General features: G+C 39.3%; 1 protein-coding gene across 1 annotated transcript in view; it reads left to right on the forward strand.

Moving 5' to 3' along the window:
- Positions 1–24,744, forward strand: part of LOC125240071 (AT-rich interactive domain-containing protein 5B-like) — a 95,604-nt gene extending 70,860 nt beyond the window's left edge. The window contains exons 4-14 of the mRNA XM_048147917.1: positions 4,228–4,432; positions 5,496–5,671; positions 6,288–6,464; positions 9,768–9,924; positions 11,413–11,536; positions 14,326–14,551; positions 15,775–15,883; positions 17,152–17,270; positions 19,856–19,982; positions 22,180–22,325; positions 23,461–24,744. Coding sequence (XP_048003874.1) covers positions 4,228–4,432; positions 5,496–5,671; positions 6,288–6,464; positions 9,768–9,924; positions 11,413–11,536; positions 14,326–14,551; positions 15,775–15,883; positions 17,152–17,270; positions 19,856–19,982; positions 22,180–22,325; positions 23,461–24,540 — 2,646 coding nt within the window. The 3' untranslated portion in view covers positions 24,541–24,744. The remainder of the gene's footprint in view (positions 1–4,227; positions 4,433–5,495; positions 5,672–6,287; positions 6,465–9,767; positions 9,925–11,412; positions 11,537–14,325; positions 14,552–15,774; positions 15,884–17,151; positions 17,271–19,855; positions 19,983–22,179; positions 22,326–23,460) is intronic.
- Positions 24,745–25,788: the final 1,044 nt, after the last annotated feature.

The following is a 25,788-nucleotide window of genomic DNA, read 5'->3' on the forward strand; positions in this document are numbered from 1 at the left end:
CTCGATGAAATGTCTTCATTAACATACAGTAGTGGTACCTATTTATAATTATAAAGGTACACTTTAATTAACTCACTACATGAATTTACTGTAATTAAGTTTACATAACTAACCCCGATGAAATCAATATCTAACCTAACCCATCTGATTCGTACTTGTGTACGCGTATGTACAAACGGAATGACGTAGCGGCCGTAAGTGCTCTGTACAGTCGCGCACAGTGACATCTATATATGTATGTAATATGTAGGTAATATGTCGATCGATTTTGTATTAATAGACTAACTTGCGCTTCAACACACCTGCATATATTTAATATTGGTTATTCTGTATCTGATGTATTTACGATATATATTTTTAACCCCCGACGTAAAACGAAGGGGTGTTATAAGTTTGACGTGTCTGTCTGTCTGTCTGTGTGTGTCTGTCTGTGGCATCGTAGCTCCCGAACGGATGAACCGATTTAGATTTAGTGTTTTCGTTTAAAAGCTGAGTTAGTCGGGAGTGTTCTTAGCCATGTTTCATGAAAATCGGTCCACTATGTCGCATCGGGGGTTTAAAAAAAAATAGGGTAATAAAACTTAAATAACAACTAAATAAATTTAAAAATGGAAAATGTCTGCCTTGGGTGAGACTTGAACTCACGGCCTCTGGATACACACACATTTTCCACTTTTAAATTTATTCTAAGCCTAGTGGCATCGATTGCAGACGTTTCTGCTAATCAGAAGATAAAAACAACTAAATAGTAAGCTAACTCTAAAAAAAAAAATGAAAAAAACCCCGAACGCGACATAGGACCGGTAGATTTACGATATTGAATTCAGAATAGTGATGTTAATAGTACATTACCGTACAAGTGCGGAAAAGATGAAATTGAAGTTCGAAATGTGTGGTGACAAATTAAAACAACCAAAATTACGAGTTTCCTGTGTTTATGTTTATTTTATGAGACATACAGACATGCTGTAGACATGACGAAAGCTAAGGAAACCAAGAGAAAATATAATATGCTACTTAAACTCCATTTTTTATCTCTTCCGTAATATTTTTGTCTGATTACTCCTAAATACCTGATACTGTTATAAGTGTATTTATTTATATATTTATGCATATAGTTATTTATCTTTATATATGTATATTTTTAGTCTGTATTGTTGCGATAAGTTTATTTCTTCGAATTTGCCGACACCTACTGACATAATGTAAATTTATCAATTTCCGCTACCTTAAGGTTGTTTGGTAGTAATTGAAAAGAAAAAAAAAAAAAAATAGAAATCTCATTTAAGAAAAACGGGATACTTAGGTATGTACAACAGTCGTTAAAATTTATATTTTTGTCCACAGAAGTGACGATTTTACTGAATGCCGCTTATCAAAGCTAATAGTCTAGAAAAATCAAAACGTAATCCATGTGGGTTCAATCCCCTCTCGATAATTGTTTAAACCTTTTGGTGAATTCCCGATATCGCAGCGATATGGGTTTGCGCGGCAGAATAGGGCCGCCGGTTGGTTACTTATTTGAAAGCAATTTTAGTTGCCCCCCTTCATTTAGAATGCTTGCAGGGGCGGACTTGGCACGGGGGATTTTTATAAACTTTCGTGAGTGACTTTTAAGGTTTTTATTTTAATGTGTATCTTTCATTTATATATTAATAAAGTATGGATAAATACGAACATTTAGAAATTTTATTAAAATGATTATTTATACAAAGGATTGAATATAAGTACCTAAAACATAATAAATAATAAACTAAAACTAACTTAAATTACACACAAAAAAAAACTCAATCACAAATCACAATCTTTCATTAACATGTTTAGAAGTATAAGTAGTAGACTTATACATATACTAGCTTTTGCCCGCGGCTTTGATCGTGTTAAATCCTAAAATTAAGGAATGCTCCATACAATCTTCCCCCCATTTTAGGGAAGTGGGGGTCAGAAAGAGACAAAAAGTAGCCCAATCTTTTGACTATCTCCTTTAAAAAACACGTCTATTCATCGCTCCGTTTTGCCATGAAAAACGGACAAACAAACAGACACACGCTTTCCAATTTGTAAAATATATTATGTCGTACGGCTTTAAATTCCTGTTTCTGAGAAAATGAAATTAATTTACATATACACAAAGTTTACTACCTCATTAGCTCATTACAAACAAGACATAACTATTAACAGTTACGTAATTAGCAGTTATAGGCAAATCCGGATATCGATCGGAGTCCGGCCCTGTCGCCTCCCCGCCCGCTGGCAATTTCGCCCGGCGCCACGGGACTAGGGACAGCAGGTCGGGTATTCTGTACACGGTTCCGTACGGTTTATTTTCAGCATTTAAAACTTATTGCCCAGTAAAAAATTAAAAATATACCAGTTACAAAAGGCGGACTTAATACTACATGGCATTCTCTACCAGTTAACCTTAATTTTTAGGTTAGGTTCCTTAATTTTTATGCAAATGATAAATAAGACAATGTATTATAGAGTTTTTAAATCAAAATATGATTTTGTTTGATTCGCAAGGCGCTATGGGCCCAGACCAGAAACAAACTGGGAAAGTTACGTAGACACTAAAGTTAGTTACGTAGTTTTGACACTAAAGCTAGTTTTTAACATAGTTATTGTAAATATTTTGAATATTATATATAACTTTTTAACATAGTACATAATGTATTTTTTTTTATATTATATAACTAGCTTTATTAACAGTGTTTGAACCTGTCTTGAAAATCTATATTATTTATGGTCATGGTTCATTTCATTAATATAATTTCTTGTATGTGGGTAGCTTTTGCACATTGTAATTTTTCCTCAGTCACCCGTTGACCACGAACGCTGTAAAGTGTTCGAAACGTTGGGATCAATTGTAAACTCATTATACGCGATATAATCCGTTTCCATAGTTTTATTTCATTAAAAATATTTAAGCAAAACCTCTTTGTTCTGATTTTCGCTCACCTGCTGTATTGCACACACTGTGCCTACGCCTGTGTGCAGCACACACACACAGCTCTAATCTACTCGTACTGGCACAAATCTCGAATTAGTCCGTACGTACAGTGTACGATGCAGAAACAATTTACTGCCGCAAAAGTCATATTCGGATTTCGGACTTTTGAACTGGTGTCACATAATATAGGGTGTTTATTTTGTAACCGGCAGTTTCATGATACTAAAGAGGATCGAGTATTATAGAGTTACTGTCGAAGTAAAATGTGTGATCACAGTGCAGACTGCCATCTCTTGACACAGGCTTAAAACTTGATATGTGTTAAAATGTCAAATATTAATATTAGCGCCATCTAGCCGAGCGTCCCCAAAGGTGTAACGCCTTCTAGGCCACCGTATTTTTTTCTGTATGGTACTGGGGTACGTTTTTTAGACTTTATCTGTGTAGATGGAGTTACATATGTCTTTGATGATACTTATAAATAGGTCACAATTAACTTCTACTAGGGGTTCCGCGAACCTTTTTTTTTTTCGAGTAATGGGCTGGACCTATAAGTAAAATTCTCTCAATAGATACTTATATTTTTATATCCTGAAATATTGCATTTTAATGAAAATTTTATTAATTTTGTACTTTACTATTAAGTACCTTTTTTTAAAGATTTTTTTATATATAATAATATATATATAAGCGAAGCGCATAAATATATGCGCTTCGCTTCGCGACAGTCCGTCTGCGGACTTGGTTGACAATGTACAGTGATCTGCAAAATTGCAAGAAGAAATTGTGAATGAATTCATTGATAAATTCACCATGCACTTTTGCAGCGGATAGTACATGCTTGTAGCGCTCTCGTTGTACGCGTGTATTACGATACGCCACCGCTTGTCTTACGTTACGAGGCCGTGTGCTGAGGGCCTAAAGCTTGTCAAATTATACAAATAAATATATATATTATAGGACAGTCTTACACAGATCGACTGAGTCCTACGGTAAGCTAAAGAAGGTTTGTGTTGCAGGTACTCAGATAACGATATATATAATATACAAATACTTATATACATAGAAAACATCCATGACTCAGGAACAAATATCTGTGCTCATCACACAAATAAATGCCCTTACCGGGATTCGAACCCAGGATCGCGGCTTAGCAGGCAGGGTCACTAGGTCACTACCGACTGAGTTAGACCGGTCGTCGATGATATAGATGTTAGATTTAAAAACGTTAGTACTCCAACCTTACAAAAACTTATCAAACCCTCTCTTTCTTCCAGGACGAGGTGCTAGCCATAAACGACAAGGTGGTGCTGAAGGCGGAGGACCTGCTGTCGTGGGTGTGCGTGGGGGAGGAATGGCGCTGGGGGCTGCGGGCCGTGTGGCGCGGGGACTGCGCGCCGCCCGCGCAGCCGCGCCGCTCGCAGCCCCTCCACCACACCCGGCTCGACTTCAGCGATGTCGAGAAGGAGAAGAACGCCATCAGTAAGTACACTAGACGCAGAAAAACTGCTTTTATAATATGTAAGAGAGGTCCGTTTCAATTTACAAGAGTGCTATTTGGTGTGTGTAATGCACCAAGTATCAGAGCATATTGAGCGGAAAACCCTCCACCATACCAGGCTGGACTTTAGCGATGTCGAGAAGAAGAACGCCATAAGTAAGTATAATACACTAGACATGAAAAAGTTAGCAAAATTGCTTTTATAATAGAGGGCAGTTTCAATTTACAAGAATACCAGTTGGTCTAAGTAATGCGCCAAGTATCAGTAGCATATTGAGCGGAAGTAAGTGCAACCCCTTCACCAAACCAAGCTAGACTTTAGCGATATTAAGGAGAAGAACGCCATAGGTAAGTATAATTGTACACAAAGCCATATAATTTGACCAGAAAACTGCTTTTCTGATCTAGAGGACCGTTTCAATTCACATGAATACCATTCGGTCTAAATAATGCGCCAAGTAATGCGTAATGCGGAAATAAGTGCGACTGGCATGAGACAATGTGGTCGAGTCCTACGTGTGCAGTACGAGGACTGGCGGTGGGACTGCTCGCCGTGTGGTGCTAAACGGATTTATGTTTATTATTTATTTGTCGTGAGACATAAATGGCTTATCACTATTTAGGGCTTGTTGCATCAAACCGTCTGTCACCGTTAAAGCATTCATTAACTTTATTGCATGGGAAGTTCCATAGACGTCTGCTGACGACGATGTGTCTGTCAAATGTGGTTGATGCAACTGGCCCTTAGAATGGGAAATAATCGGGCTGTCAAGAGAGGGTTCTTGGGTGAACCGGCGGGTCGACCCGGGTGTCCCTTGGAGGACAGTGTGGCGGTAGATCTGCGTCAGCTTCAAGTCAGTGACTGGCAGGAGGCTGTGCAGGATCGGGACAGGTGGCAATCTCACAATTCGGAGGCCAAATTCACTTTGGACCACTTAGTCAAAAATAGTTAGTTAATTTTAGAGGCATAGATGACAATTTCAATTTACAAGAATACCATTTGGCCTAACCAATGTCGTCACTAACTTTAACATTCCTTTCCAGACGAAGATGCGGACAGCCCGGGCGTGGTTGTGTTCTCCTACCCTCGCTACTGCCGGTACCGGGCGCTCCTGTCCCGGCTAGAAGGCATCCAGGGGGACTGGCTACGGGACAGTCTGGTCTGTGCGTTGGGAGGCTACGCTGCTCCTACTAAAAACACTAGGATATTGTACTGCAAGGTCAGTTCATGTGATTCGGCGGGCACAGAATCATAAATATCTTCGTAAAATACATGAGATTGGTCTTTCTGAAACTTGGTTTTTCGGGTAGGTACTAATTTAAAACATCACATTTCAATGTGACGTGGCTACATCCACTTACATACCTAGAAATCATCTAGTTATGGCAACAAATATACTAGGTCGTCATATGGTCCAGCCAACCCAATTTACATAACATACATACATAAAATCACGCCTGTATCCCATAAAGGGGTAGGCAGAGCACATGAAACTACTAAAGCTTCAGGGCCACTCTTGGCAAATAAGGGGTTAAAAGAAAGCGAAACTGTGGCATTGCAGTGACAGGTTGCCAGCCTCTCGCCTACACCACAATTTAACCCAATCCCATAGTCGCCTTCTACGACACCCACGGGAAGAAAGGGGGTGGTGAAATTCTTAACCCGTCACCACACAGGCAATCCAATTTAATATTGTATTAATTTCAATGGCAAATACTGAGTTAACAAAATATTACATGCTGTATGCCAGTCCATTGCTTTAGCTTCTTGAGTGTCCACGAGTTGTTTAAGCCATTACATTCCTTTTTTCATCTAAAATATCACTTCTTTTCCAGGACACATTCGAATACCCGGAGCTAGAAGGCCACGAGTTCGTCTGCAACCAACTGGCGCCGAAACTGAAGGGGCGGCCCCGCGGCCGGCGCAGGAAACGGGCCTCCAACCATTCCCCGTCTCTCTCTGACAGATCTAGTGACAGCGACACACAGAAACGGGTGGAGCAGCCTGCTGAGGTGAGTCACAGAGTACTCACTCTAGTTCTAGCTACCGAAGGGATGGAGAGAAGCCTCCAACCATTCCCCGTCTCTCTCTGACAGATCTAGCGACAGCGACACACAGAAACGGGTGGAGCAGCCTGCTGAGATGAGACACAGAGTACTCACTCTAGTTCTAGCTACCGAAGGGATGGAGAGAAGCCTCCAACCATTCCCCGTCTCTCTCTGACAGATCTAGTGACAGCGACACACATAAACGGGTGGAGCAGCCTGCTGAGGTGAGTCACAGAGTACTCACTCTAGTTCTAGCTACCGAAGGGATGGAGAGAAGCCTCCAACCATTCCCCGTCTCTCTCTGACAGATCTAGTGACAGCGACACACAGAAACGGGTGGAGCAGCCCGCTGAGGTGAGTCAGACACCTCTAGAGTTAGTTCTTGAAAGCGAACTTGGCTTCCCTGAAAATATGGTCCGTCATAGCCGTGGAACTTGTACAGTGGCGGTATTCCGCATCTGTTTGATATTTGTGCTGTCACTTATTTTAGTTGAGCTCTTTGCTTTGTTTATTAAGTCCGGGATCCACTGAAAATCAGCGCTTCGGCATCGGCCGATGCCGTGGCAATATGCTAAGTGGGCTCCCAATTTAACATCTAGATTGTGTATTTATCTGTTATATTTGTCCTAACTGATGTTAAATAAAAAATATTCTATTCTATTGAAATATTAATATTGAAATATTTATTTTATTTTCCAAGTAGGCATATTACAATGCGCTTATGAACGTCAAATAAAACTACGCCGGCTCTAACCCTACGCCTCAGCCTCGAGAAGATTTCAGTCCCCCCTCAGTTGGAGGAGGGTATCCACTATGGGACCGGCAAGAAACTCGGCGGGCCACTTCTTTTCAAAACATTACATCTTATATTTAACATGCATTAAAAAAAAACAAGATACAATTTAATAAGCAAAAGTATTCATAAAAAAAAATATTAACACAAGAAATTATACAAAGTACAAAGCTATTATGATTATTAATAAGAGATGTTAGAGATGTATAGAGTCTCTAAGTGTCAAAGTACATCTAAAAAAATTATACATGAAGAAAAAAAACCGAATAAGTAAAATAACTTTAGAGTTGTAAAAGACTCTTGTTGTCTTAAGCAAAGGAAAAAAAAATATATATATGTATACTTAATCTACTTTTTTCCTTGGAGATGTATATGGTCTCCAAGAGTCAGAAAGAAAAATAAACAAACAAGGACCGAACAGAGTGCCTCAACGTAATCTCATTCAAAATTAATGTTACATAGAATAGCATAGCCCCTATTAGCTGAAACAGACCGGTCTTCACAAACAGCACCCGTTCACGAATATGGCGCGTATCTCAGCCATCGCCTCCCTCAACCTTCATTCGGGAAGGTGGCGACCCGATCAACGACGTCACCGTAAGCAAAGACTTTTTAGCGAGCATGACATGTTCAAGCTGTCCGGGCTGTATTAAATATTCCAATAATAAGTGAATACGGTATACCTAGATGTAAGACACAACATTCCGTGCTTGTATGTTACATAGTTTAAATTGACTTAATTGAAAACAAGATCTTGGGAGATGTAAAAGGTCCCCACAGTCAATTATAATTAATGGGATATAATAAAAAATAAAAATTTGGAGGTGTAAAGGTTCTCCAAGTGTCAAAAGAACTAGAAATAGAAAAAAAAAATGCGTATGAAATACAAATTTCACGTCAAGAGACTGTTAAGCTAGCAATCTCCAACTAATTCTACAGAATACATAACTAGTATGTACTCAACAAGTCAATATATATATATATACCAAATTATAATTATACAATAATAAGGATCAATAATTTAAACAGCCAGTAGCAACAGCGCCTTAAGCATGACACAATGTCTCCCCGGGACACTGCTAGCAAAACTATGACAGATTTTGAGCCTGGATAGTCGGCCATGGTGTAGTATCTCCCAGGTAATCATCAATTTTGTAGTACCCCTTTTTGAGAAGTGCACTTTTTATGTACTTCTTGAATGAAGTAAAGGGCAGATCCCATGCCTCTAAGGGTACCTTATTATAAAATGTTACACAGTTTCCCAGGAACGATTTCTTCACTTTCTGTAGACGAAACTTGGAAACCGCTAGCTTATGTTTGTTCCGTGTATTATAACTATGAATATCTGACAGTTTCTTAAAGGACTCTTATGAGTATACATTATCACATCTAGTATGTATTGTGAAGCTACTGTAAGGATGTCTATCTCCTTAAAGCGTTCCTTCAGTGAGTCACGTGACGCCATGTTGTAGATAGATCGTATTGCCCGTTTCTGGAGAACGAAGATGGTTTGAATATCTGCTGCTTTTCCCCAGGCCAATATGCCGTAAGACATAACACTATGAAAGTAACTGAAATAAACTAGGCGAGCTGTCTCCACATCAGTTAATTGCCTAATTCTCCTTACGGCATACGCGGCAGAGCTCAACCTTTTTGCTAGGGCAGATATATGAGGACCCCATTGCAGATTGCAATCTAAAGTAAGACCAAGAAAGAGCGTATTCTCGACAAGGTCCAGGTTTTCGCCATTCAGCGTGATGGTAGTATCTGTCTTCCTTACATTGGGTAAAGAGAATTTAACACATTTCGTCTTCTTGGCATTAAGGAGCAAGTTATTTGCTGTAGACCATTCTAGTACCTCCTTCAAAGTTTCATTCACATGGCTATAGTCACTCATTGTATTTCTACCTATGGTCATTTGCGCACCCAGTCATCCGATTTATGTCCGTCATTCTTCGAATCTAGTACAAAATTGCCATAAAAATATAATTGTACACAATATAAAATGTTGACAACTACAAAAACAAGCACGTAGTCTGGATCTTTAACTTGACAAGAGTGGCAATAGTCGATTGATTGTTAAAAGATGAAAATCACTTATTCTCGCTAAGGCCGTACATACTTTATAGCAAACGCAACAATCTATGAAATTACGTTTACCTAACCCTGCTATATTTACTGAAATAAATGTCATTCATATATTTACAAAGAAAAAGTGACCAAGACCTCCAAGTGTTCAAAGCTGGATTCGAACCAGCGTCCTCCGTTATCGCGACGGATGCCTGAACCACTCGGCCATTCGGACACGGTGGCAAGGGTCGAAATTTTCAAGTATATGACACAATTACCGAAGGCTTATGGCGCCCCCCTACTGCATGGCTGCTATATTTTCCTGTCAAAGCGTGTTAGTCCCTATTTTCCGACCGAAACCGTGCTAATTGTAAAATGTAACTAATTCAGATTTTTTATTTCAGCCACCCCGTCGTCTGTCGCTCCGCAACGGCGCGCCCAAATACAGCGACGACGAAGACAAGGAGGCCACGGCTGAAGACAAGACCTTCATCGACAACCTGAAACATTTCTACAAGGAGAGAGGAGAGACGTTCAAACCTGCACACTCGTTGAAAGAACGTACGTATAGTCACAGAATATACAATAGTACAGTATAGTGTAGTGTGCAACCCAACAAATGACAATTATGCCGAAAGTGAGGGTAGTTTCGCACCGCCCCTGCCGACCGAGCCAACGGTCACAGCGAGCTGCGGCCCGCAGTCTGCGTCGGGATACCATCGGCATCGCGCGTGCTCAATGAAAATGCTCCTCGTTACGGAGTGAAACCTGTCGAGCGACCTTCGACAATTTTACGTGAGTTACCCGATTTTACATGGTTAATATGTCAGTGTCTCACGGTAGTTTTATTATTAAAACGTAAGTATGTATAACTTATAAGTGGGCGCCATTTGTAACATTCTTGCTGAACTGACTGGATTGTGATTTGTGATCAACTATGTAGTTGGCCTGGACTAAGCTCCGCCTATGCTCATAAAACGCGGATGTGTGGCCGAGCTTTAAAGTCTGTGAGATATTTTACTGGACGAGAGCGAACTGTGTCAGTTTTAACTTGGTTCTTTTCTCTACACGTCGCTTTGTCCAGTCGATTCTGTTACTTTTAAAGTTGCGTATAATTTCTTCACCAACTATAGATCAGCTCTTAATTTCTCATCATCATCCTCCTTGCGTTATCTCGGCATTTGCCACGGCTTATGGGGGCCAGGGGTCCGCTTTGATAACTAATCCCAAGATTTGGCGTAGGTACTAGTTTTACGAAAGCGACTGCCATCTGATATTCCAACCCGAAGGGTAAACTAGACCTTATTGGAATTAGTCCGGTCTCCTCACGATGTTTTCCTTCACCGAAAGCGACTGGCAAATATGAAATGACTTTTCGCACATAAATTCCGAAAAACTCATTGGTGCGAGGCGTTCGAACTAGGGATGTACCGACTATTGATTTGGCCGACTAGGCCGACTACCGACTAGTCGGCGCTTGGGTGGCCGATTAGTCGGCCGACTAGTCGGCTAGTCGGCCAGAACATAATTTTCGATAAATTCTCATTTTGAATGTCATTTTTGGTCCTTCGTTCGCGCTTTTCATGATTTTTTACAGATGTGCAAAGGTTCATGACAATATTTATATACATTTTCCATTTTTAACAACCGGCTTGGCTTAGTAGGTAGTGATCCTGCCTATGAAGTCGATAATCCTAGGTAGGAAATTTATTTCTGTGGTGATAACAGATATTTGTTGTTTTGAGAAAAAAAGGAATTACTAATAGCTACATAATACAACCATAATTTTCAGCTGGTAATTTAATTTTGTACTGTTTTTCTATCACTAATGAAGTGCCGACTAATCGGCCCTTTTTGCCGACTAGTCGCCGACTAATCGCCGACTACAAATGTGGCCGGATAGTCGGCTTTCCCGACTAGTCGGCGACTAGTCGGTACATCCCTAGTTCGAACCCGCGACCTCCGGAACGAAAGTCGCTCGTACTTACCGCTAGGCTATCAACGCTTCAGCTCTTAATTTCTGATGATGAAAATGTGTTTGTGTTTCAGTATCGCTGCGGGCACTGTACAATTCAGTGACGAACGCGGGCGGCTACGAGTCTGCCTGCAGACACAAGCTATGGCGACAGATCCACCCCCCTCAGCCCAACACCGCGAGACGGCACTACGAGAGGTACAGTTGTATAAAACGCCTACTCGATAGTTTCCTCAATTTCCCGAGAGATGTCGCTTTTCTTTCTGGCAACTAGCGAACGGCGTTACTATTTTTTTATGTGATAGGAAGTTAATGAGCCTGATGGTAAGCGATCACTGTCGTACATGGACACCCGAAACACTAGAACAGATGGAAGTGTGTTGGGCTCGTACGTACTCCGTAGAGCGTACCGTAGAAAGTATAGTTCAATACACTACAAACACTACAGTATATACATAAATTATAGTTTACCACGAAATGGGACCATTTGGGACCGCCTCGGCATAATGTTAAGAGCCCGTCACGATGGGTAAAAATTCAGTATCTGTCAAATTACCCCATTTACACACACTAGCGCACGTCACACTCACCAACATACTTTTCGCACACTACCGCAATTTACTGGAAGAGGTCAGTGACCTAAGTGAGAGGAACTTAAGACAGGTCTAAAGTTTCACTGAAGATCAGTTGTAACGTTAAAATCCCATCAAAACCAAAAAAGGGAAATATGAGCCAAGTTCAATATTATATATGCCTTGGTTGTTGGCGTCAACGACAAAAGCAGTGAGATCTAAACGGGTGCCAAGTTCAATGGCAGTCCTTAAAATGTTTTATGACAATTGATGACATAAAATATCATTTCTTATAACTTTTATAATAGAATAGAATAGAATATAATTAATTTATTCGTTAACACACACACAAAATAAACGTTACAAATAATAAGACATAAACAAGAAGGAGATCCAACGAAATGGTCTAATCTTCCGATCAGACCATCCGGTGAAACAATCACGACAGGCACATAATATGTATGTCACAAATATCAATATAAGAGCCAAATTTAAGACGTTTATGTGAAATAGTTTTTGTTGTGAGGACGCCCATAGAGGCTCCAAATAGTTCGTGTAAATATTACACACGATGTTGTCTGCCAGTTCGGTTACTTGAACTTGGCTTGACACGCTGCCGCGTGTTTAGATTGCGGACAGTATCAATTTAGTGTTACCATCTCACACGAATTGACTCCGATTATTTTTCAAAATAAATTTGTGCAAACACCATATAAAATCAAAACAACTCTGGTGTAAAAAACAGTGCTTCGTTTAATATTCTAATTATAAATGGTTAAACCCTTTTCCGAATGAATTAAAATGATTCACTGTTCCTGATCGGTTTAGTCATTATAACATCCGTTATAAATGCACTGAGACAAAGGTTGAGGTTATGTATGAACAGAGGTTGACAGTCAGTTTACATGTAAAATTGTTGCCATATATAGAATTCTTCATTAAAATAATAATTTTCAAAATTTAGTTAAAGTTGTCTGAATCTAAGGTTACGTGCCCCGTGTGCAAACACCATTTAAAAATTATATTGAACGTAAGAAGGTAAGTCATACAGAACAATTTTGTGATAAGATAATATATTTCGCCATTTACGTAAATAATCGTTTATAGAATATAATTATAATGATTAGTTCTGTTAGTTTTTTCATACGCCACACTGAATGTCTCTTCGCGAAAGATAATGTTACACACACTGACACACTAAATAATGTGACCAGTATAATGAAAATAAAGTCCAACGAGTTAAAATTAATTTTAAAACTCTTTCATTTTAATAAAGTTTAGAAGACAAAAAATACCTATATTTCTTATCATTGTATTAAAGTTACATATATTTTTTTATTTCTCAACAATAATAAGTAGTAAACAACACAAAAAAAAAAAAAACGATTTTAAACTGAGACTCTTTTAGACGTGACGATATTTATTTACCTTATTACTTTTGAATACATTCATAGCACTGGCAATCTTTTTGTATCCGTATATGATTTCCAGTGTCAAAAACAAATGTCATTGGAGCAAATTTGGCGACACGTCCGCTCCGAACGAGCCCGATCGGGCGTCTGACTCAATAGAATCTGTTCGCAGTTTTGACGTTTGTATGGAAAATTTACGAATGTTTATATTCAACATTGATTTTATTCGTTCTCTTTGTAAGGAAAAATATGAAAAGGTAATAATTCTGTAGTCCAGTTATCTAGCTTATAAAATAACATTATTTTAAAACTAAAACACGGTCGTACATATTCAAATTTATGAAGATGCCGACAGGGGCCGACCGCATTTTAGTTACAACTTTAAGTAAGTATGTATCTAAAATTGGAAGTGTTTCCTGATTTGTATTACACACAATTTTGCATACACATACTTAAAGTTTATAATTATCAAGAAAGCCTTTTGTTTGCCTAAAAGGTTTTCGAAGTAATTGCCATTTGATTCGAAGTATTTTTAGACAAATATTGATGTCGTTTAGCTTCCATTTACTGTATTTTAGTAGCATGATAACACACATGTAAACTACTGAATTTTTAGTTTAGGATATAAGTAATGCGACAGCATCAATTTTAGCAGCCTAAAGTATACAAAATTGAGCTCAGCTCACTCAGACGTGAGCACTATTTGCGGGTTTTCTTAAACTAGCGTCAGGAAAAAAATCATAATTAATTCAGGGAGTAACTTTTCCTTGATGTTAACTACTGATTTTGTAGATAAGAATACGCGCTGTTTAAAACAAGTGCTTTTCTTATCAATAAGTATATACTGAAACTAAAACCGGACGTAGAAAACTACCCATTTTACGATTTTCTACTTTTTGATATTGACGGCCTCTTAATCATAAATTCAGCGCTGATTTTCCGGCGAGACCATTTGTGGTCCACTGACTATTCTAAATACTGAATTAATGTTCTTTACTTCCAGATTCCTACTACCCCTAGAAAAGCACGAAGTAACCACCGGTCTCCGAACCCTGCCCAAGCTGAACGGCGCCATCGACCAACCCACCGTCACCATAGAACTAGCCGACAGTAGAGAACCCAGCCCTGTGCCGAAAGAAGAAGCGAAAGACTTTAGCGTCACTTCCAAACCTGCTGAGGAACTTAACAGAGAGTTTTTGGACTCTTTACCACCAAAAGAAGAAAATAAGGTAAGTTTTCTACATACTACAGGAGATCCTGAGTACCAGGAGTGTATAAGACGGTAGGAGTCACAAAGCTTTGGGACCATCGTCCCTATAGAATTAGTCGACAGCAGAGAACCCAGCCCTGTACCGAAAGAAGAGGCGAAGACTTTAGTGTCACTTCCAAACCTGCTGAAGAACTAAATAGGGAGTTTTTGGGCTCTTTACCGCCGAAGGAAGAAAATAAAGTAAGTAGTTTATTGGTACCAGAGTACCAGGAGTATATAAAAAAATAGGAGTCACAAAGCCTTGGGACCATCGTCCCTATAGAATTGGTCGATAGTAGAGAACCCAGCCCTGTACCGTAAGGAGATGCGAAAGACTTCAGCGTCACTTCCTAACCTGCTGAGGAACTTAAGAGAGAGTTTTTGAACTCTTTACCGCCGAAGGAAGAAAATAAAGTAAGTAGTTTATTGGTACCAGAGTACCAGGAGTATATAAGTCGTTAGGAGTCACAAAGCCTTGGGACCATCGTCCCTATAGAATTAGTCGATAGTAGGGAACCCAGCCCTGTACCAAAAGAAAGGCAAAAGACTCTTTACCACCGAAAGAAGAACTGACTGACTTTCTATTATTAATTCTGCATTCTCAAAAACTGTTGATGTTTCAGTAGCAATCTTAGCAAATGAAATATGTGTCTAATTTTTCAAATTTATAATTCTTGGAATATTTCGATAAAAGATCTAAACTCCATTTTGAGTTTGCCGTAGAAATACCCTTACAAAATAATTTATTTTTCCCCTCACTAGCTCGGAAACACGTGTTTTGTCCTTTAATACCAGCGGGTAAAAACGCATTTTATCCACTAGTGGGTAAAGTAATTTGACCTTGAATAAAGTCAAATTAACTGCTTTAAAATTGATAAAAGTAGGTGAATCTAGTAATAAAGATGATTTACCGCCTGTGGAACTACTGGAAGGAGTGATAAACGCATTTTTTGCGTTGTAGTTTCCTCGCTATAGTGAGGGGAAAAGTTTTGTGTTACACTCGGGTGCAAATGTATTTTACTTCTCGTGTGTTACAAAAACTCGCAAGTTCAGGATTCTATTCTCGAACCACTCGCTTCGCTCGTGGTTCAACTATAGACTCCTTTCACTTGCTCGCTTTGCAATCCCACACTCGGCGTTAAAATACAACTTTGCCCCCTTGTATAACAAATAACTATAAAAACCTCACTTTTTTTATTGCAGCTGAAAATAAGCGTGAAGCCGGTGGAGAAGCTTCTAGAAGAGCCGAAGAAGGAGAAGCAAGAGCCGCAGGACGCGTTCTACTCCGAACTGAAGGCCAAACTAAACCTAGGTATGTTTACTCCATTGTATGAGGAGTATCTGCCTACTGCTTTTGCTGCGTGTGCATTTTTTTTAAATACTACGTCGGTGGCAAACAAGCATACGGCCCGCCTGATGTAAAGCGGTCACCGCAACCCATGGACGCCTGCAAGTCAATTAGAGTCACATACGCGTTGCCACCCCATTAGAAACTTGTACATTCCCTTTTGCTGTATTAAGTACACAGCAAAAAGGAGTGTACTAAGGAGGGTTCGTGAAGCATGAAGTTCTTTGTGGGTGCATGAAGTTCTTTCTTCAAAGGAGCATTTTTTTGCCAATTTTTTTATTTTGTTTTTTTTAGGGAATTTTAGGTCAATTGTACCTACTCAGAATCACGAGTACTTTCAATCTCACTGGGAGACAAAAAGTGTCCTAGAATTTCCGTACATTTTTGTTACTTTCCTCTTTTGTTTACGCCACACAACATGTATGGAAAATGGTAAAAAAATAAGAAAAAATTGTATGGGACAATTTTTTTAACTACTAGGATTGAAAAAGCTAGTGATTCGAAGTAGAAATAGCATAATTCTTTCAAAAAATATCACATTTCATAAAAGTGGCAAAAACAAAAAAATGCTCAAAACTACTAGCCTACGTTATGAGAACGCGAACGTTATGAGAACTTTATTTTAACCGAAATAAACCGGTTTATTCGACGAACGGCGAGACGCACCTTCAGTTCACGCAGCGAGTTTTTTGTTTGGTTAGAACAGTATTACCTATCATGCTGCGGAATAAACCGGTTCTTAACCTGTTCTAAACCGGTTAATCGAACGAAACCTTTATAAAAGAGTTCTTCTAAAAACCGGTTATTAATAGCGGTTTTTCGAGCGAAAACGAAATTTAAAGGTTTGTCCGCAAGTACATGATAACGGTCTGAAAATTTAATTGGTGTCCGAGCCCTGCTTGTATGCTTAGTCTTGGTTCGATATACATACATACATACATACATACATACATACATACAATCACGCCTGTATCCCATAAAGGGGTAGGCAGAGCACATGAAACTACTAAAGCTTCAGTGCCACTCTTGGCAAATAAGGGGTTGAAAGCAAACGAAACTGTGACATTGCAGTGACAGGTTGCCAGCCTCTCGCCTACGCCTCAATTTAATCCATATCCCATAGTCGCCTTCTACGACACCCACGGGAAGAAAGGGGGTGGTGAAATTCTTAACCCGTCACCACACAGTCTTGGTTCGATATATTTTTTTATAACATTTAATTCTTGTCACAGGCAATGCGGACACGAAGTTCCTGACGGACATCGCGGCGGCGCAACAGGAGTTGGTCTCAAGCAGCGCCCTCAGTTCGCTCTCGAGTCTCGTCAACGGACACACATTGCCCAAGGAACAGGTAAGAGAAAAATGATTTTCAAATTATATTACTGCAGTGAAACCTGGATAAGTGAGACTTCAACGGGCGGAAGAATTTTTGTCACTTAAAGAGGTATTATTCCACTTATAAGAGCAGTTCCCGAATACTTTGCACATAGCCACGTCAGCAAATTTTAATTGATCCTATTTTGTTACCAACATTTAGTAGTAAGTCGACTTTCGTAAGATATATACAGGATAATTGTTATAATTAAGAAAATATAGATACTAGAGAACCTTAATGACGAAATAAAACTTACTAAAATCTCAATTTATCAAAAAAATCTTGGTAACAAAATAGGAATAATAAAAACAAATTTAACTTTTTCCTTAATTTTTGTACAAACTTCGAGAACTGCTGATAAAGGGTCTCAGTAAGGCAGGTATAATAAAATATCTCATTTACAGAGGGTATCACTAACAGAGGTTAGAATAGAGGTCATGTCAGTTATACAGGTTAAGACAATCATTTATTGTGCTAAATTAGATGCGAGTCTAGTAGCCTACTATACCCAGGAATACCCTTAGAAATTAATCTGCCTAACATGTCTATTTCTTCACGAAATAGGTGTCTAACCTAATTTTGGGGAGGTAATATCACAGATAATATAGTGATCGCCATTATAAATGGCTGTTCGGTAAGTATTTTTCGAACCAGACAATTTTAGGCAATGTTGCAACATTTCACGGTACTTAGTATGAACCGTGTCGCAGTAACAAGTAGGCTACTGGCCTCCTAGTCAAATCAGCTTCTTTTTAAGAACTGTCAAAACGAATTTGAACGACTCGCTAATATTGAGTGACGGCACGGTCAATTCAGTTACTTCATAGAAATTGGATTTAAAAATAACTTCTGTGCATGTTTTTCTTATAATTATCTGATGCTTTATTTCGTGAAATTTGTAAAATATTTTATTTTAACTACAGTTAAGTTCCCTATTGCAATGTTGACAAATTTGCTTATAAATAAATAAATAATATTATAAGGACATTCTTAAGCCCCATTTAGATGGTACGAGTTTCTCGCCTCGAGCGTACGATTATCGAAGTACGAGAAAAAATATCGTATCATGTAAACTATGCGTACGATATCGCACGGGAGGAGGCGATAATCGCCTCGCCTTAGATGTTTGTATGTCTCCGTGTAAACAAAACACGTATGCGAGAATCGTATACGAGTTTATGCGCTACTCAGTCGAAATAAATTTTCTTTACCTAGAAACAGGAATCATGTAAATCATGGTATTTTTTATTATTAGCTAACTCTCAGACCAATAATAAATTAAGGTTATCATTATCAATATTATAGAGTTAATGTTTACTGGCATTTTACCCCATATCGGGTATAATGTTATCATTAAAAATAAATCTTATCTAGGTATATTCTATGTTCAATTATATCCTAAACCTAATCGCAAGTATCGCAACCAAGATAGGTAACGCTACGGTCGAATTCATTATTTTCCCTATCATACAATTATTATTTAAACCGTCATAAATAATTTATAGTGTTTTTAAAGTTATTGGGTACTATTCAACTTAAATAAATTCAAATAAATCCAAAGTAAATTGTATCCAATATTATAAAAAAGCATAAAGTATATGTGTTTATAATTAATTAATTAGCAAGTAAGCACGCAAGTTGACAGGCAAAACTCGCATGAAAATCGGTTCGCTCCGATTCGTGCGATAATCGCACGTTCGAGAAGAAATGTCATACGAGAACCGGTTTAGACGAGTCGAGAAATGTTATGGAAATATCTCCTAAAAATTCAACTCTCCGTGTAAACTATTTCGTCTGGCGATAATCGCCTGGCGAGTATCGCATACGATACTCGCATGCGAGTTTTTATTTCTCGCACGAGTGTAAACGTTTTCGTACGATAATCGCCAGGCGATTATCGCATACGATAATGTCATACGAGTTTCTCGACCAAAACGGGCGAGAAACTCGTACCATTTAAATGGGGCTTTAACACAGATAGACTGAGGCCCACGGTGAGCTCAAGAAGGCTTGTGTTATGGGTACTCAGACAACGATATATATAATATATAAAGACTTATATACATAGAAGACATCCATGACTCAGGAACAAATATCTGTGCCCATCACACAAATGAATGCCCTTACTGGGATTCGAACCCGGGACCGCGGCGTAGCAGGGTCACTACCGACTGCGCCACACCGGTCGTCAAATGGATAATAAAATTGGTTTTAGGACAACATTTCACTCAAATTTGTCTCCTTCAGCTTAAATTATATTATTAAAGCTATGTAGCTGAATTAAAATAATACATTAAAATTTATTATTTTTAAAACATTACATATCAAAATAATAGAAACAAATTAGAACTAAACTAAACCTAACTTAACGTAAGGGGACTACACTGTACCTACAGATGTCTCCCAAGTCGCTGCCAGTACCTAATGTGCCCATAAGACTGGCTGCGTTTCCTCGCTGGATGGCGATGCCAATGCGCTGAGCGAAGAACGAGCCAGCCTTACGGTCACCAGTTGTTTTAATTAGAAGATATATTATAGCTGAATAACCTATTTTGTAACAGAGTCGGCCGCCGGGCGCGACTCCGCCTGCGAGCGCGGGCGCGGGCGCGGGCGCGGCGCCCCGCAGCTCGCTGCGCGCCGTGCGCGTCAAGCCGGCGCGCGCGCACCACAACGCGCCCGCCAGCACGCGTGAGTATCCACACTCCACAGTGTATATGTCCCGACATTGCAGGTTTGTGTCCTGTCACGGTCGCCAGGTGTAGGAAAATAACTCAAATATAAGTAAACTGATATTAACGACACGACATATCGTCAGCATATGTGAGTAAGGTGTACTCGGATAATTCCGAACGTCGAAAACCGTCGGCAAATTCCGAAAAGGGACCCTTATTATTATGGAATCACGGGTGATTATCATTTGAATTTCGGAATTTTCCGACGGTTTTCGACCTTCGGAATTACCCGAGTACACCTTACCTGACAACTAATACTCAACTAGGGATTTTTAGACTAAACTATGTTATGTATTGTGGACATTTCATTAAAAAAATTAGGGAGTTATCAGATTTAAAATAGTACACTGTAGAACAAGGGGAGGAAGTTGAATATTACTGCCGGAGCGATTTAAAGACTCGAGTTAGTAGTATTCATACTCGCCGAGTTACACACAATGTTTTTCATCACACTCGCAATGTAAAAAATATGTAAATAGATGTAAAAAAGTTAAGTGCGGTACAAGTCATTATTAACTTGGGAGAATGATTTTTCTATAACTCACGCTCCGCCTGCGTGCAATAGCACATTTAAAGTGCGGGTGTGATGAAAAAATCATAAAACCACATTGGAGTTATAAAATCAATGTTCCGTGATTTTCGTGTTAAAAAGTTACAGTGGATCAACAGGGAATTAACAAGATTCTGAGTATGAAATGAGCCCTAAAACATGGATTTGTGAGAATGCCTGTAGGGTCGTTCTTGATTTGACCCACTGCTGAAAACACGCTACTACTCATTAAAATAAGTAAGAGAATGAGGTTGTCACCTCTAAAATAGGGGAAAAAATATATGTGTTGGGCACATACGGGTTTAATCAAACGCTCAGGTAATAGAAATAGAAATAGAAATAGAAATTCTTTATTTGCAGAAAAAGGGTACATACATAGCGTCTTATTAAATAGTATAAAATAGTTCCACCTTCTTCAGCTGTTAAAAACAGCATGCAAATGTATAATTATGTTGACATGAATTAAATATACAGAAAATAAAAACCTCTATGACACAGAATTAGAAGATAGCAAACATAAATTATTATACCTTACTTTTAAAGCTATTTACAGCTTTTAAAGCTATTTACAGTGATGTACATACAAAGGTAAATTGAAAATTATTAAAACGAATCTTATAGTAAAGTTCACCTATTATGTACAATTTGTATAATCATCATTACAATTTTCATGAGCAATATAGTCATTGATATTATAAAAGCAGTGTTCTAATAGCCATTTCCTTAGTGTTTTATTAAACTTATTGCCTTCAAGAGATCTTATATGAACAGGCAAGTTATTGTAAATTTTTACACACATATTGTAAGCATTTTTTTTGTTAAGGTTAACAATAAACCAAAAGTATGTTTAATCGGCTGAACTGAATATCACACAGGTCGTCTCTCATCAATACAAAAACACTAAAATCTCTTATATAAACTGAGGAGTGTCTTTTCAAAAGGGCTTATTTCCATTTTTTCTTTTTTTTAAACTATGAATGCAGTTTTTCTTAGTATAGAAAATTACGTGTTGTTTTGAGATTAAAGCTCAAAAAGTCTCGCCTTGATCTTTAAAAAAAAGAGTAACATCAAAGTTTTAAACAAATTTTGAAGAATGTGTAATGATTACTTATGTGGATAAACCAATGTATGTAGTACAACAACATTGATATCAACTAACTTAATACAAAATCCAAAAATAAAATAAAACTATTTTAAAATAATAACATTTACGCTACAAGGCCACAACAAAAGGGCTTAATTCTTAAAAGTTCGCATCGAAAGTGCTTAATTCTCAAAAACATATGGTAATTAAATATTTATTTAGGTACACATGTTACGTTTGATGTAATCATAGCATTAACGTCAACTTACAATATTACAATTTTGCAAATTAAATATTAATTTCAAAATAAATACCGTGGAATTATGTTTTTCTCGATTTCCCAAAAAAAGTTCAAAGTGGAAATAAGTCCTTTTGAAAAGACACTCCTCAACTACGATAACATACCGTTAGCTAGTTGTGAATGGCAAAAGTGACATCTCTCGGAAATTGAGTAAACAAGTAGGTAAGTGTTCTATACACAGGACGTGGATTGACTAAAGAGGATCATGTCTGTTGCAGCCCCCGGCTCCCTGCGGGCGGACTCGGCGTCCTCGTCCCCGCCCGCGCCGGCCCCCGCCCCCGCCCCCTCCGCCGCGCCCGTCACCAACTTCGGCATCCACCACCCGCCGCCGCCGCCCGCGCATGATGATGACGAGATCGTTGAGGTAGCTACACTCTAACCCTCCTCTAGAACCTCAGCTCCGCACACGACGCTGTCGGCAGCCCGCGCCGTGGTCGCGCCGCCGACGCGTGATGATGACGAGATCGTCGAGGTACTTCTCTACTCTAACCGTCCTCGGCTCGGCCGACGAAGCTGTCGGCCGCCGGTGACCTCGCCGCCCGCCACATGATAACATCGTCGAAGTAACCGCCCCGACCCCGCATTCTTTACTCTAACCCTCCTGTGAGGCTTCAACTCACGAAGCTGTACACCTCCCTGGTGACCCACTCTCCGCGACACCATCGTCCCACGCCGCCTGCACATGATGATGATGGAAACATCGAGGTGACCATACCCCATCCGCACTCTCTACTCTGACACAGTGTAAGTAAACCAGTAATAATTCTTCTAACAAATTTTGCGCCGCGCGGTTTGTCCTTGAGTAGCGCTCGCACGCAGCGAGGTGCAGCGAGTACATGTCGAAACGGACGATCGCGGTCGCGCCAGTACGCGCAAGAAACCCAAACACCGATCACGGGTCGTCCTTATACTGTGACTCTGACCTTCCAGTAAAACCTCGATTCGAGCCACGAAGCTGTTAGTCACCGGTTGCCGCCACCACCCGCGCACGACGACGATGAGATCGTCGAAGTTTTCGAGTTTTAGGACCAGTTGCATCAACCACATTTAACAGACATATCACGCAACAGATTTCTTTTGAACTTCCCATATAATAAAATTTAACGAACGCTTTAACGGTGATAGAGGGTTTATTCAATATACTCTTTGCCTTAAATGTATTCCTATGAAAAATTGTGAGCGCCCTTTCATACTAGCTCATAGCTCGATAGGTTGAAAGACAAAAAAGTCTCAAAAACAAAGTCACCCGTGGACCCATACCCTTAATAGACTATAAAATAATATACTGTTCTCATACTTCTTAAACGCCAAGTCAGAAGTCAAAGCTAATGTCATTCTGAATATAAAAATAATCAAAACTACTTGTCTCATATATATTGTTCAACTTGTACAGTTAAAATAATAAAAATTCATCCTCGTTACAAATCTATTTTTAAGAATCTTTCTCTACTAAAACGTTAATTTCCATAAAAACTAAAATTTACATTTTCCTCTTCCAGGTCCCATACAAACCCAAAACGCCAGAGATCATAGACTTGGACGAGTACCCGGAGAGCCCTCAGGCCGTCAAGAAGAAGAAGCTCGACATCCTCAAGGAGCGCGGCCTCGAGGTCACCGCCGTCCCCTCCACTCCCACGTGGCCTCCCCCCACCCCACTAGCCCCTATAGCTCCTCTTGCCCCGTTAGTCCTCTCCCCAGCTGTCCAGCATCAGATCATGACGCAGGCACAGATCTTCCAGATGTACAACATCATACCTCCCGCCTACCCCAACGGCGCCCCCCCTAAAGTCATCCAAGCCACCAGCGCTTTCGGCTCATCAGGCCCCGAGAAGACCGTCTACGGAAACCCTAAAGACCCCTTCATGCCTCCACCACACGTCTTACTAGGAACTCCATTAAAACCTCAGAGGAACAGCACGGTTCAAGTACCTTCCACCCCTCCCCAGGACATCCTAGATTTGACCTGCAAAACGACGGGTAACCCTGGACAAAAGCCAGCCGTCGAAATCGTCAGGATCCCAAGCGTTCCTTCCCCCTCTAAAGTTTCGAGTACGGCGCAGAATTTAACTAAAAACTACACTTTAATAGACGGAAAGGCCGTCGTCGGCTCCAATTTAGAAATCACCCTCGTCAACCCTAAATCTCAAACCCCAACTAAACCTAGACAGCAAAAACGATCCTCTAACGGAAAATTCGTGCCAGCGAAAACACCCACACCCCCTAAGGAATACCCAAAATCCTACACCAGTCCTTCGCAGTCGAAGAAACCCCCAATAATAGTCCCGAATTACCAAATCAACCAACGGGACGATGTTTCCCCGACCTCCTCCACAGGCTCAGGCAACTCCCAAACGAATTTACTCCAAAACAACCTACTCCAAAACGTTTTCAAAAACCAAAATAGCCTACAACAGATGATGGATATGCAAAAAAATGTACCCACCATGCCGTACGTAGACCCGATGTATATGAGCGCGCTATACAGTAGCCTCGCTGGTTCTATGGATCAAAGACAACTAGCTATGTACAGAGATTTCATGGCGAACCAGTTTAGAGGCTATTCCGGACTTTTAGGGTAACGCCGACAACGAAAAATTAAAACTAGTCTCTGTGTGATAATAAACCGCGTTTTAGTAAAAATATCAGCATTTTTATAGACCTGTTTTTGATTCTATTATTATGTGTATGAATGTCGATGGCCAAACAAATTGTATATTATATAGGTATTAAGGTAGATAAATGGGACGGGGGCAAAAACAGGATGGATATTAGTAAAAACAGGATGGAAAAGACTGGCATTTTTACTAAATAGCGGTTACCTTTTGGCTTAATCGATGTGGTGTCACGCAAGGTTTGTTATCTGATTATTCGATAGTACGTTTCTTATTTATTTGCAAATTTTGTATGGTTTGAAATTCAATTGAAAAATAATTCTAGAGAGATAAAAGTTTTAGTTTTTTCTTATTACTACGGAAATGACGGTAAGAAATTTGTTAAAATGTTGAAAAAGTTAATCCTTTTTTACAAATACAAAAGAGGTGAGACATTTTACACTTCTTAACTTGGTAACAATACTAATAATTCATTTTATTCTTTTTTTTTCCTACTTGTAATCACCTATTTCGATCGAAATAAAAAAAAACATAAAGATCAAATGTATGGATATTGTTTTTTTTTTGTATTAGTTTCGAAAAAAGTTCACGATTCTGATAAGAAATAACATCTGCCTACCCCCTTTGTGAATGCAGGCGAGATTATGTGATTACCTTGTGTGATACTGTATCGATGGGACTCAGGGCTTCTGCCATCTGATCTCTCGGTTGCGACAGGAAGGGACATACATGCAACTCCAAGGATTCTGAACTAACCCCCTTATTTAGATCAGTTAAAAAGTGTTTTGTCCCTTTCTCACAAATACACAAGTCAACATGACAAAAAGGGACAAAACACTTTAAACGCGGTTCAGTAACTTTTTTATGAATAATGGGGTCGCTGTGGTTTGCGTTTTCATGCAATTAAAGGTTATACATTTGTCAAATATCCTCGTCATTGTGATTGACATTCATACCAAAGGGAAGTAGGGACTTTTTCCTATGCAAAAATGGAATCGGGATACACATAGGGTACATTGGGTTAATTACGAAGCACGGAAATGCTCGGGTAATTTCGAAAGGGGAATCTTGATATGACGGAAATAAAGGTGATATTTATGTGACTTTCAAAATTATGCGACTTTCAAAATTATGCGACTTTCGAAATTACCCCAATGCGCTCTAATGCCTTCCATCACAGAAGTTTATGCGTTTAGTTCAAAAAGGTCGAATTTC

The sequence above is a fragment of the Leguminivora glycinivorella genome, chromosome 26 (genome assembly GCF_023078275.1).
Source record: "Leguminivora glycinivorella isolate SPB_JAAS2020 chromosome 26, LegGlyc_1.1, whole genome shotgun sequence".
NCBI lineage: Eukaryota > Metazoa > Arthropoda > Insecta > Lepidoptera > Tortricidae > Leguminivora > Leguminivora glycinivorella.